Genomic DNA, 14,052 nt, shown 5'->3' with positions numbered 1-14,052 from the left:
TATTTGGATTGTTTTTTCTATATGGACTTCTCATTGTGGGCTTAAAGAGTTGTAGGTAATATATAAATTTATTTATAAAAAAAACCAGGGTGTGCATTTCGACACCCCCAAGTGCATTTGCCATCGTCCCGGATAAGATGTGTCACAAAGTTATACATTTTTATTAATGATTGAATTACAAGTGACATATGTCACTTTCTTTTGGTGTGGGAAGATTTGTATAAGGATTTAGTAGGAATGTATATCATTACTCAGTTCAAATACTACCTTTTCTAAAACCTTATTGTAAAATATTGAATCTCCTTATTTATGAGATGATTATCTAATGCAAACCTCCATGTGTGGTTGGATTTTTTCTACCGTCTTTCCTGCCTAAAAATCAATTTGACTCGCAAAATATAACTTGTATATCAATGTCCACAATTTTGTGTATGGTTTTAGTGTATGGCTTGGTTTGTGTATGGATATGGAATGAAACATGTATGTGTTTATGAGTTGAAGTTTGTACGGTTTTGTGTATGTTCGGATAAAAGAAATAGTTAAGGAATGAAGGGTGATGGTGCCACAAACATAAGTGTTTGATAAGCCGATGAAGTTTGCCACAGAAACATATTCTTGATTAGAACAATTGGTAAGGAGCCATACCAAGTTGGTGATAAGCCTTTGAATGCCATAAGAATAAGTTCTTGATAAGTTCTATGATCTTGGCTCGACCAAAGACTTAGAAGACAAGGCTCAATTAAACAAGAATTAATCTAATTAATATTCAACTTGTTATTTCTGAAACAAAAACTTATACAAATAGTGTATGGCTGGCCCACTAGGCTTCCACAAAAATAGCTAAAACAAAGCATCAAAAACTAACTAGCTACACATGCCAATTAAAAATAAGACTAGGTTCAATGAACTTCTTAACAAGGAAACAAAGCACACATCTAATCAAATTTTTTTACCACCCATCTTGTTTGAATTTTGAATTCAAATGAGATTTGCACTCAAACTCCAAGGATTTTACCATATGGGCATTTGCAACTTGAACTCTTAAGTGATCTTATCCCAAAAAGACAACCTTCCCACACATGAGATCCTTGAAGATATTGCCACACAGTTGCAAAGTTTGAAACTTGAATTCAAAGATCATCCAAGCAGGCTTAAACACGCCTAGTGTGTTGTTACACATGGCCAACGCCCAAATAGGGGCTTTGGTACACACTTGATGCCCCATAACACATGCCCAACGTGTCTAGTAGCCAATTTGAACACAACTTAACATGTTTGAACACACCCATCATGTTTACTGAGCCACCTAGCTGATTTTATGTCACTCATCCATCGTCTTGAGATCTGACCACACGCCTAACACCAAACTCCCCATGCTTAGCACCCAAACTTGAGTTCAAATGGGGCTGGGACACACACCCAACGTGGATTTCCACGCGCCTAGCGTGTTGGATGAACTTCACACCTTTTTGGTTACCAAATGCTAGCTTAAAACAAGGCATACATGAAATGTTTCCCATGAAAATTACATTGCTTATTTGTCAACATAAAAATAGTAAAAACTTCCTAAACTAGAGGTGAGAAAATAATTCTCACTTTATTGAATGCAAACTAAAAACATGACACTCTTAGTTAAATGTAACTAGGAAAGTGTTAAACTCTCCTTCCCTGACCATAGCCTCCAAGTGGTTCTCCTAAGTGGATGACCCTCGTTGTTGGCTTGAATCCTCCATGAATAAAAAATGAACTTGCATCCTTAAGGAATCTAGGTTGTTGATGTGTCATTTTTGCCAAGCGTCCTAGGGCCTCCTAGATCTTATATGAATTTCTGATCAATATTGGATCCCTTTTGGTTCACATCATTATCGATATGAATGAATTCTAAATTGCTATAAAAAATCTTTACAAGCCTTTAATGTTATGTCATTCACTAAGTGCTTTTGGATTTGGACAATTAAGATGTAGATGATGGTTCAGGCATAAGGTCTAGAACCACATATGAAAAATGAAAAATTATAATTATTCAAAAAATTAAGAAAAGTATGAAAAAATTGGTTCACACATGGTATGTCGTGTATGACTGACCGCGTATCATGGTCCAGGGGCCAACACGAATATGTTGTGAACTTATATACGTACTTGACCTATTTGACTTGTTTCTTCACTACTTCACACCATTCTACCATTGAATGAGAGTCTAATATTAAATGAGAATTTAGATCCTCTCTAGTACTAGAGAACTCAATATTAGATGAGAATTTACATAATATAAATCAATTTTTAAGGATGATTTTATATTATTTTTTAATAAAAATTCTAAAATTGAAACCTATTACTCCTCTTAATGGATTTCAATTTGAATTCCGTTTCAACATTGTAATTCTAAACAACAAAAATGAAGGCATAGCAAGTGGAATAGCTGTTAAATAAAACAATCACAAGAAAAGAACAATATGTAGATATTTCAGTGTATGTCAGCAGCCATCCAATCAACCCCACCACCTTTGATCAATAAAGAATATAAAAATATAAAATAACAACACTTGATCAAAAAATATACAACATGAGTATTGTTCCATAGTCAAACCAAACCATCCCTTACTATCTCCTTTTCATAGTTACCTTCCCTCAACTTTCCTCTCAATATCCTTGTTCCATACGTTTTCTTCTTCTCCCTTTTATCTCTCAAAAACTCATCTATTATTTTTTAAAATTTCTCTCTTTTATGGCCTCTTCTTCTTCTAGTAGCTTAGACACATCTAAAACCTCTTCATACCCCAACAACAACCAAACCTTATCAACACACTCATTCATGACAACCTCATTCTCTGACCTTCTTACTTCTCCCACTGATCACAACAACATCAACAACAACCTCGGATTCTCCGAAAGGCTTATGGGGTTGTCTGGTATTGTTGGGTCAAGTGTTCCAAAATTTAAGTCAACACCACCTCCTTCTCTCCCTCTTTCTCACTTTCCCATTTCTCCTTCTTCTTACTTTGCTATGCCTCATGGTTTCAGCTTTTCTGAGCTTCTTGATTCTCCGGTTCTCCTTAACTCTTACAACGTAAGTCAACTTGTTGGTTTGTTCGTTCTGACCTTGTTCTTCATTTTTCTCTCTCTTCATCTTGTTGACTCTCCTACGAGAACATGGAACTATTGATTATGTAGCTTGCAACAATTCTAAATGGTACGAAAAAACAAGTGTCAACATAAACACTAACAAATTGGAATGGAACAGAATTTTGATGTTTTTTTTCGTTATTTATTGTATAGGGATATATTGACCTGAGCCTTTAGTTGACTTGACAAGAGAGAATTATTACTATGAAGTTTTTTTTTTGTTTGAGGATTCTACATTCGTTTTGATTTAGATGTTCAACAAGAGAATTGCTATGAAGTTTGATTTTTTTTGTAGTTTAAGGTATTTTCTTTTTTTTGCTGTTGTGTGGCTTATGGCCCGTGATTCAAAAATAGAATTTCAACAAGATAACCAGTTAGATACTTAAAAGTTGTCAAACTAGGATAAAAAGTTGTTGGGATCAGTTGTTCAAATAATATGGTTTTTAAAATTCCTATTGCATATGATAATTTAATGTTGTTATTGGATTAATAGGCATGGGTGTTTTATGTAATTTATCAATTAATATGATTTATGATATAACATTATGAAACTATTTGGTGCATGCAGAGATGGTATCTATTGAGACTAAGGCTTTGTTATTAATGTTTATATAGATTTTGCCATCTCCAACAACTGGAGCACTTGTTGCTCAAGGTTTCAATTGGAAGAGTAATCATGGGGAAAATAAGCAGAATAATATTAAAGAAGAAGAAAAAAACTTCTCAAGTTTCTCATTCCCAACTCAACCACAGCCTCAAGTTCAATCTTCAAACATTACAAATCAAACTGTAAGTAACCAATTTCGCAGCACATATTTGTTTATGCAAAATTATGGCCTTCATTCTTATTAGTTAACAGATTAAATCATGTTAATTTTTGTACAGCAACAACAGGCATGGACTTTTCATGAAGCAACTAAGCAAGAGAGTATAGTAAAAACTGAATACTCTTCTATGCAGAGTTTCACCCCTGAGATTTCTAATGTCCAAAGTAACCACAACACTAATTTTCAACCTCAGATCTTAAGTAGAAGATCAGATGATGGGTACAATTGGAGGAAATATGGGCAAAAACAAGTGAAAGGGAGTGAAAGAAGTTACTACAAATGCACATACCCCAATTGCCCAACAAAGAAAAAGGTTGAAAGGGATTTAGATGCCCAAATTACTGAGATAATTTACAAAGGTTCTCATAACCATCCTAAGCCTCAGGCTACAAGGAGAAACTCATCTTCTCTTGTTATTGCTCCTTCAAAACATGTTAGAAATGAGGTACAAGATCAATCATATGTCACACATGTCAGTGGACAAATGGATTCAGCAGCAACTCCTGAGAACTCATCAGTGTCAATCGGAGATAATGATTATGAGCATAACTCTCAGAGGAGTAAATCAGGAGCAAATGAGATTGATGAAGATGAACCTGATGCCAAAAGATGGTGAGTTTTTACCCTTTTTAATTGGAAAAATACGAAGTAGCTAGAAGTTTTTTTGCTGGAGATTTTGCCAAAGTTATTTGGCTTTCTTTTTTAGTACAGAAATTTAGTACAACTCTTTGTATGCAGGTGCTGTTTTCTAATAAAAACATAACGTAAGTTACACAGTATTATATTTTCATTGGGGAGTAGTATCATATCATGAAGATTGGATAAAGTTTTATGTTGGTTGTCGACTGCATAACACAACCTTTATCTTTTATTCGTACGTAGAACCAGTTCTGTATAGCATTAAGCACATATAGACAAGTTTACGAATATAATTTATGATAGAACATTATGGCGTCGTTTGATCAACATAATCAATTTCATATAGTGAGATAAAAGCTTGGTTGTTGTTAACTAATAACAAAAATTTTGTCCTTACTTTTAAGCTTTATAAGATGGATAAATGGGACCCTACTTAATCATCTGAAAAATTGTTGTTCCCATGTATCCTTGAATCTTAACAAATCTTGACAAGAACTTTAACAAATAGTTCTGCCTATATAGCATTACTAGACTTTTATTTGTTCATTTAACATAATTTTAGATCCACAATCCACAATCCACTTTGTGGTCTATATTTTGCATGGTTCTTTCTCTGCTTAATTAATTTTTCCATCTATATTTCAGGAGAATAGAAGGAGAAAATGAGGGTATATCAGCACTTGGAAGTAGAACAGTGAGAGAGCCCAGGGTTGTAGTTCAGACAACCAGTGACATTGATATTCTAGATGATGGGTATAGATGGAGGAAATATGGGCAGAAAGTAGTCAAGGGAAATACAAATCCAAGGTAAAAAGATGCTATTTTTTTTATAACTTTTAAGTCATTGTCCAACTTTTTGAAAGTAATTATATTTGGAGTTCTATTAAAATATGAAGTCCTTTTAAGTTCTCATCATTAAGTTCATCACCGACTATATTTAAATATGAAGTCCTTTAAGTTGTTGTCCAACTTTTTGAAAGCAATTCAATTTGAATATTTATCCACTGTTTTAAATTACGGTTGTGATTGTGGTAACGGTTACTACATTTGTTATTATTGCGGCCGTTGCAATGTAAATTGCGATGTGAATTATTTTGTGATTAAAAATATACTTTTGAATTCGATGCGGCCAAATGCAGCATAATGTAGTTGTGTTGTGGCTTGATGCTGTCACATTATTGTAATTCGCTGTCACACAACACTTGCAGTATGATATGGTTGTGACGGTCACATGATGCAATCCACTATTTGAATCACTAGATTTATCCAAACACCACACCACTCATTATAATTTCGGTGCAAAAAAATGAGTTAAGTGTACATAAAATTATTGCGAAACTTGGACTCAATGTACCTCATGATTTCTTTGTATATTTTTCGATGATGGATTACATAGCCATATGCTTTCTTATATAGGAAAGCAATGTTGCTTGTAACAGAAGCAACGAGATCAAAAGGAGAATAAACCCAACTAACTAACTAACGAACTTGCTTAACTAACATAGGGTGAACTATCTTCTAGAATATACAAAATGTGCCCATATGAAACACACGTGCCAATTAATTGCCCATGTGAAACACACGTGCCAATTAATTGCCCATGTGAAACACACGTGCCAATTAATTGCCCATGTGAAACACACGTGCCAATTAATTGCCCATGTGAAACACACGTGCCAATTAATTGCCCATGTGAAACACACGTGCCAATTAATTGCCCATGTGAAACACACGTGCCAATTAATTGCCCATGTGCATAAACTTTGACCGAGCATGCCTTGTGGCCTAGGTAAGGATCTGGTGCGCCAAGGCTAGTCAGGCCTTGGTAGGAATCTGGTGCGCCAAGGTTAGTCAGGGCCATGAGCCTGATTGTATAGTGTTGCGCGCCAAGGCTGGTCAGGGCCATGTGCCTGACCGTGTATTGTTGATGCACCCAGACCGTGTGCATCAGCCTAAGCAAGTCTGGTGCGTCAGTTTGACTGAGGGAGGTGTGCCTGACTCGGGCATCCTGACCGAGGGATTATGCCTGATGCTTGGCGTGGACTGAGCTATGCTGTTTCGGTCAAGGGCCTCAACTTGATGCTGGTTGAGCCAGTGGCTCGTGCTGGAGCATGGGATGAGCCTTTGGTGTTGTTGGTTTGAGCATGTGGCACATCTCCATGTAGCTTGGTTGGCAAGTCATTGTGGTAAGCATATTGAGTATGTTCCAATAGCCCCCGCAAGCTGGAGCGTAGATGTTGAGTGTGCCCAGCTTGGAAAGCAAGTAGTGAAAAGGGGCAGGATCCAGAGCTTTAGTCAGGATATCTGCTGTTTGTTGAGTTGTTTGGATAGGAAGGAGATGGAAGAGCTTGTTTTGGAGTCGTTCTCGAACCACATGGCAGTCAATATCAATGTGATTAGTTCTTTCATGAAATACAGAGTTTGCAGCAATATATCTAGCTGAATTATTATCACAATACAAGAGGGCAGGTTGAGTGAAATGTACCTTGAAATTGGTGAGCAAATAAGTGAGCCATTGGATTTCACATGAGGTGGATGCTAATGCTCTGTATTCTGATTCAGAGGAAGAACGAGCCACAGTGGTTTGCTTCTTGGATTTCCAAGAGACTAAGGAATCACCAAGAAAAACACAAGAGCCAATGATGGATTTGCGTGAGTCAATGCAGGCTGCCCAATCTGAATCACTAAATGCTTTGAGTTGAAGAGCTAATGTGGAAGAGTAGAATAACCCTTGGCCAGGGCTTCCTTTGATGTATCTCAAAACACGAGTTAGAGCTTGTTGGTGAGCGATGGTTGGTTGTGCCATGAATTGACTTAGTTGTTGCACAACATAGTTGATATCGGGTCTTGTGTTGGTTAGGTATATGAGTCTTCCTACCAATCTTCTGTATGCTGCTGGATCAGAGTGAGGAGTTGAGGTGTCTTGGTGTAGCTTTGTGGTCTTCACAATGGGTGTTGGTGTTGGTTTTGAAGCCAGGAAACCAGTATCTGCAAGTATATCAAGGGCATATTTTCTTTGGCACATGGTGATGCCTTGTGTGGATCTAGCAATTTATAGGCCTAGAAAGTATTTGATTGGGCCTAGATCTTTAATTTTAAAGTGAATGTCTAAGCAGAGTTTAACCAAATCAATTTATTTTTGGCTGTTACGAGCTAACACCAAATCATCAACATATATAAGTAATGCAGTAAAAACAGAGTTAAAAGCTTTAGTAAACAAAGAGTGGTCATGATGAGATTGTGTGTACCCAAGGGATAATAAACACTTGGTTAACTTAGTGAACCATTGCCTTCCTTCCTGTTTTAAACCATAGAGGGACTTATGGAGTTTACAAACTTTGTTTGGGTTTGTGCATGTGACACCCTGAGGAATGGACATATAGACTTCCTCAAGTAAATCACCATGTAAGAAGGCATTGTTGACATCCAATTGATGCACAAGCCAATTTTGTGAGGCTGCAATGGCTAATAGGAGCTTTACTGTGGTTAGTTTAATAACTGGTGCAAAAGTGTCAAAGTAATCAAGTCCCTCTGTTTGGTTATATCCCTTGGCAACTAATCTTGCCTTGTATCTCTCAATCATGCCATCAGATTTGTACTTACTTTTATAAACCCATTTGAACCCTATAGGGATCTTGTCAGGTGGTAAGTCAATTATGCTCCAAGTTCTATTTATCTCAAGGGCATTTAATTCATGTTGCATGACTACTATCCAATGATGGTGCTTGATTGCTTGGAAGTAGTGTTTAGGTTCTATATTGGTTTGGATAGACAATATGTGTTTCAAATGGTTAGGGTAAATTGTGTTATAGGAGAGGACATTGGATAAGGGATGACTAGCCTTGGTGGACTTTGGTTGAGTATGGCTAGGGGAGAGAAGATTGCAGTGGTAGTCATGCAGGTATGCAGGGGCACTTCTATTTCTCTGGGATCTTCTAACAGGGTTGTTGTTGGCCTCAGAGTTAATAGGGGTGTCAAGGGCATGGTCAGTACCACTGGACTCTAAGGGTAGGTTGTTGGTTTGTTGATCTGTTGTCATGGTGCATCGGACTCTGGTGTAGAAGAGCAAAGTCATCATTCTCTATTGGTGTGATGGTTATATTTTTTAAATCAAAGATTATGTAACTCTTGGTGGCGTCCTTAAATCCAAGGAATATGCACTTTCGGGCCCTAGGGTCAAGTTTAGTCCTGTGTTGAGCTAGAGTGCTAGCAAAGCACAGAGAGCCAAAAACTCTCAAATCTTGTAGGTTGGGCAGTTTGTCATTAAGAAGTTCATATGGTGATTTGTGCTGTAAGTTTGGGGTTGGCAACCTATTAATGAGGTAGACTGCATGATGGACAACATAGGACCAAAAGGTTTTAGGAAGCTTTGATTGGAATAGTAAGGTTCTTGCAACATTCAGTATATGCCTATGCTTCCTCTCAACAACTGAGTTCTGCTGAGGGGTTTCCACACAGGATCTTTGATGTATCATTCCTTTCTCCATAAAGAAACCAGGGGTGTTGAACTCAACACCATTATCTGTCCTGATGACTTTGATCAATTTGCCAAATTGAGTGTGAGCCATTTGGACAAAAGCATGCATAAGATGTCTAGCTTCTACCTTAGATTTCATAAGGAACAACCAAGTGTGTCTAGTATGATCATCAACTACAGTGAGAAAGTATTTATGGCCATGTATAGAAATATTTGCTATGGGTCCCCAAATGTCATATGGACAATATCAGAAGCACATGAACTTCTATGCATATTATTTGGTAAAGAAAGCTTGGCTTGTTTACCCAAGTGGCAGAAATCACATACAAGATTGTGTTTACAGTTTATATAGCTAAAGGTTTTGCATAAAGAGTTAAGTATGTTCATTGAGGGATGACCTAGCCTAAAGTGCCACAAGTCAAAAAAAGGCAAAGTATTCAAAGTGTTCACATCATGCACTATATCCAAGTTATCCTTAAAGTCTCTCCTAAGCATGTAAAGCCATTAACAACATCAGCATGCCCAATCATCCTCAAGGTAGTCATATCCTGGATAGAACAATTTAAGCCATCAAACATCAGTTTACAGTGTAATGAGGACACTAGTTTGTGCACTGAAATGATGTTATATTTAAAGATAGGACATATAATACATTGTGCAAGGCCAGTGACTCAGAGAAGATTATTGTGCCTGATATCTTGGTTAGAATAGTGGTTCCATTAGGCAAATTTATAGTGATAGGCCTTATATGCCAGAAGGTGTTAAATTTTGACAAGAAGGGGCACACGTGATCAGTGGCCCATGTGTCAAGTATCCATTGATCATTCATACCTGAGGATTCTTAATGTTCTTGGGCAGGTCTGCTTTGAGTGTCATTGCTTGGTATGACAGTGAGTTGATTTACATTATGTCCATTGCCTGGTCCATTGTTTGATCCAATGCTTTTGAAGAGCGACTCCAATTGAGCATATTGCTCTGGCCCAAAGTTGAAGCCTATGTTTCTTGTATCAGAGGTTGGTGCCTGATTCTTTTCAACTTTGTCTAAGGTCATGTCTTGAGTTGTTGTTACATTGACTGACCCACTGTCTTGTCTTGATCTTCCTTGAGGTGTGTTGGGAGGAAAACCATGCTTGAAATAGCATGTTTCTATTGTATGTCCGTTCCTCCCACAATAGGTGCATACCTTTGTCCGCCATTTCTTTGTCCACCAAAACCTCTGTTAAAGCTCTTGCCAAAACTTCTTCCTCTTCCTTGCATATTGCCTCCTCCTTGTCCAGGGAATCTTGATTTCCATTGCTGTGTAGTCTCATTTCTGTTGGTGCCAAGTTTGTCGTTTGAGAAGTTGAGCAGTGCCTTAGAGCTTGTTGGATTGACTTCATCAAATCGTCTTTCTTGTTGCTGTACTAGTAAGAATGCCTTGTTTATTTGAGATAGTGGCTCTGGTTGCACTCAATTCATCATTCAATTCTTTGAGGAAGCAAATAACATGTTCCACTTCTCTTCAGTCCCTTATAGCCTTAGTTGATCCACAGTTGCACTTGACCTCACAAATACACACAGGTATCGTTCTCAAGGACTCTAGTTCTTCCCAGAGTGTCTTCAATTCTGTGTGATAGGTTGATATGCTCATGTCCCTTGCTTCATTGAGTGCAGTTCTTGCAACACATCCGAAATCCTGAAGTAATCTCCCTTTGAGAATCTCTCCTTCAAGTCTGCCCATAACTCTTGTGCACTCTCAATATACATGATACTTTGTGCAATCTCTGGTGAGAGGGATCTTGTGATCCATGATATGACCATATTGTTGCATCTATCCCACATGTCATACTCCAAAGATGATTGTGGTGGAGGTGTGATAGAGCCATCAATAAACTTCAGCTTGTTCTTAGTCTTTAGTGCTCTCCTCATGGATCTCATCCATGAGTGATAATTTGTTCCTTCTAGTGGTGGTGTGACCAACACAACCCCTATCTCTCCTAGATGGAGGAAATATGGGCTCTGCACTTCACTAGTGCTCAAAGTGGTTAGCATGTTTCTTTCTTGCTCCATTGCTAATCAATTCTTGGCTACCTTTCCTTCTTTTTTGCCTGAATTCTTGGCTATGTCTTCTTTGGATGAGGTGAGTAACAAAGATTTCTGCAACTTTGGTAAACAGAGCCTTTATAGACAAGGCTCTGATACCATATTGTGAAACTTGGACTCAATGTACCTCATGATTTCTTTGTATATTTTTCGATGATGGATTACATAGCCATATGCTTTCTTATATAGGAAAGCAATGTTGCTTGTAACAGAAGCAACGAGATCAAAAGGCGAATAAACCCAACTAACTAACTAACAAACTTGCTTAACTAACATAGGGTGAACTATCTTCTAGAATATACAAAATGTGCCCCTATGAAACACACGTGCCAATTAATTGCCCATGTGCATAAAATTTGACCGAGCATGTCTTGTGGCCTAGGTAAGGATCTGGTGCGCCAATGCTAGTCAGGCCTTGGTAGGAATCTGGTGCGCCAAGGTTAGTCAGGGCCATGAGCCTGATTGTATAGTGTTGCACGCCAAGGCTGGTCAGGGCCATGTGCCTGACTGTGTATTGTTGATGCGCCCAGACCGTGTGCATCAGCCTAAGCAAGTCTGGGGCGTCAGTCTGACCGAGGGATGTGCGCCTGACTCGGGCATCCTGACCGAGGGAACTATGCCTGATGCTTGGCGTGGACTGAGCTATGTTGTTTCGGTCAAGGGCCTCCACCTGATGCGCTATGGCGCATAGGATTCTGACCGAGCTGGTTGAGCCAGTGGCTCGTGCTGGAGCATGGGATGAGCCTTTGGTGTTGTTGGTTTGAGCATGTGGCACATCTCCATGTAGCTTGGTTGGCAAGTCATTGTGGTAAGCATATTGAGTATGTTCCAATAAAAATTATTAAGTGTCACCAAAAAGTTAACCAAATCAGTTGTTTATATCACATTTTTTCTAGAAGTAATATTAATAATATTATGTTGGAATATGATAGTTTTCAATAATAAATTAATGGGTCATTAATGAGAATTTTTTGGGGTGTGAAATAAAAAACTTTAAAGGAGAGTAAAGAATATGACCGTTGGGAATATGGCCGTTGGATAATGTGATATTGGGAATGCATCTCCTATTTGAGCCGTCGGATGAGGATGATCGTTGGATGCCTCATGCTATAAATATAAGTCTCATTCCTTCACATTTCATTACACCAATCGAGCAATATTTCCTCATTTTTTTTCTTTCTCCCTCATACTCTCAGCCGAAGCATTTCCGGCAAACTTCTCTCCATTTCTTTTCGTGACACTAAGAATTGAGACAGACAACCAAATTGTGAGAATTTCGAGAACTAACACTAGTAGTCAGATTGTTAGAAAAGAATTGACACAAGTAGTCATATTGTGGTATTTTGAGAATTGACACTAGTAGCCATATTGTTGGTGTATTTAAGATCGATTCTTAGATTGTAGTAAAAAATTTTGATAACAGAGAACTGTGTTGTTTTATCCTGGCGTGGTTGATAGTATGTTTGTACATTTTGGGCAGTACCACAAAACGTATGTAATTATGACTCAGCCAAAAAGTATTATTTAGTGTCATTTATAATTGTTGCAAACTAAGATGATATCAACATATTATGGATACAAACATTGGCACTTATTATTGTCATCTACTTATGGTAAGAAAAAGTGAAATGACTGAATTCCACATTTTGTTTTCTCTCTTTAAAAGGAAAATCTCAATGATGAATGTCAATATTTAGTCGACACAAGTCGAGGTAATATAGAACTGTCATAAAGCTACATAGCGCTAATGTGGAACCTTCAATTGTTCCCATGTATATGTTACCTTATATCACCTATGATTCTACATGCTTGTTTTAATTTTCTTGGTCAAATTTGGCAACCTCGTTATTCTCATGTATATGTGATGCTGTCATATACAAGAATGTTATGTTATTTTTACACCGAAGTTTAAAATCTACATCATATTTTTTTATACTTCTAACTCATTTATTAAAATTCTTTCCTCTCTAGTCACTCACATCACACAAAAGACAAAGTAGGGATAACATATGGTGTATTTCTGCAAACATTATTCTTAGATTGTCTTGTCTTACTTTGTGTATAATTTTGTGTCATAGGAGTTACTACAAATGCACATTCCCAGGATGTTCAGTGAGGAAACATGTAGAGAGGGCCTCACAAGATTTAAGTGCAGTGATCACAACCTATGAAGGAAAGCACAACCATGATGTCCCTGCTGCACGTGCAAGTGGTAACCATTCTATCAAAAGATCACTGCCAAATGATACCACAAACAACACCATCACTACTGCAGTTACTGCCATAAGGCCCTCTAATGTTACTCAGTACAATAATAATTCCTACAACAATTCTATTCAGGATTTTAGACCACAAGAAGGGCAATCATACTTCAACCAATGGATGCTGCCGAGTCCAAGAAGTTTCGGTTTCTCTGAGTTTGAGAATCTAATGGAGTCTTATATGGACGAGTGACAATGTCTTTTTCTCCGGGTGAGGAACTTAGAAATGACTTATTTTCTTGATTCTTTGTGGTGCTAAAGGAATATATATTTTGGCATGGTTTTGGATTATTTAGAACGGGTGGTTTAAAAATTATTTGGAAAATAATCAGGTTAATTCATCCATTCATTGCATTTTTAGTTTGTTTAATTGTATATTTCCACACCCATATGATTGGTACAGATACTGTATATTTGAAACTTGTATAGTTGTATGTCACACATGTGTTTATAGAAAATATATATTAAGTTTTGGGCTTTTATTTACATTTCTTGGGAGCTAGAGAGCCTCATTTAATCTTTTGCAGTATTATTTTTTTCACTTTTCTTTTCCTGATTGATCTGGACTATGGAGTTAAAATAGAAAGTCTTCCGAAGAAGTAGTGAAATTATCGAGAATGAATATATAAAAGCAGAAGCGTAC

At 37.4% G+C, this 14,052-nt stretch overlaps 1 protein-coding gene across 1 annotated transcript; it reads left to right on the top strand.

Annotated features, from left to right (window-relative positions):
- On the top strand, positions 2,595–13,847 carry LOC109328937 (WRKY transcription factor WRKY24-like). Its single transcript, XM_019562581.1, has 5 exons — positions 2,595–3,067; positions 3,739–3,912; positions 4,009–4,562; positions 5,235–5,396; positions 13,227–13,847. The coding sequence occupies exons 1-5, from the start codon at positions 2,726–2,728 to the stop codon at positions 13,600–13,602; spliced, it is 1,608 nt and encodes a 535-aa protein (XP_019418126.1). The 5' UTR covers positions 2,595–2,725; the 3' UTR covers positions 13,603–13,847.

This window comes from Lupinus angustifolius, chromosome LG16 (assembly GCF_001865875.1).
Source record: "Lupinus angustifolius cultivar Tanjil chromosome LG16, LupAngTanjil_v1.0, whole genome shotgun sequence".
Lineage (NCBI taxonomy): Eukaryota > Viridiplantae > Streptophyta > Magnoliopsida > Fabales > Fabaceae > Lupinus > Lupinus angustifolius.
Note: the sequence above shows the minus strand (reverse complement) of the source record. Positions and strands in the feature narration are given on the sequence as shown.

What these genes read in the sequence shown, in the direction of transcription:
- LOC109328937 (XM_019562581.1), top strand. Translation starts at nt 2,726, where the DNA reads ATGGCCTCTTCTTCTTCTAGTAGCTTAGACACATCTAAAACCTCTTCA. An exon ending in TTCTCCTTAACTCTTACAAC is followed by an intron (nt 3,068 to 3,738) that starts GTAAGTCAACTT and finishes ATGTTTATATAG; the next exon opens with ATTTTGCCATCTCCAACAAC. An exon ending in AAGGGAAATACAAATCCAAG is followed by an intron (nt 5,397 to 13,226) that starts GTAAAAAGATGC and finishes TTTGTGTCATAG; the next exon opens with GAGTTACTACAAATGCACAT.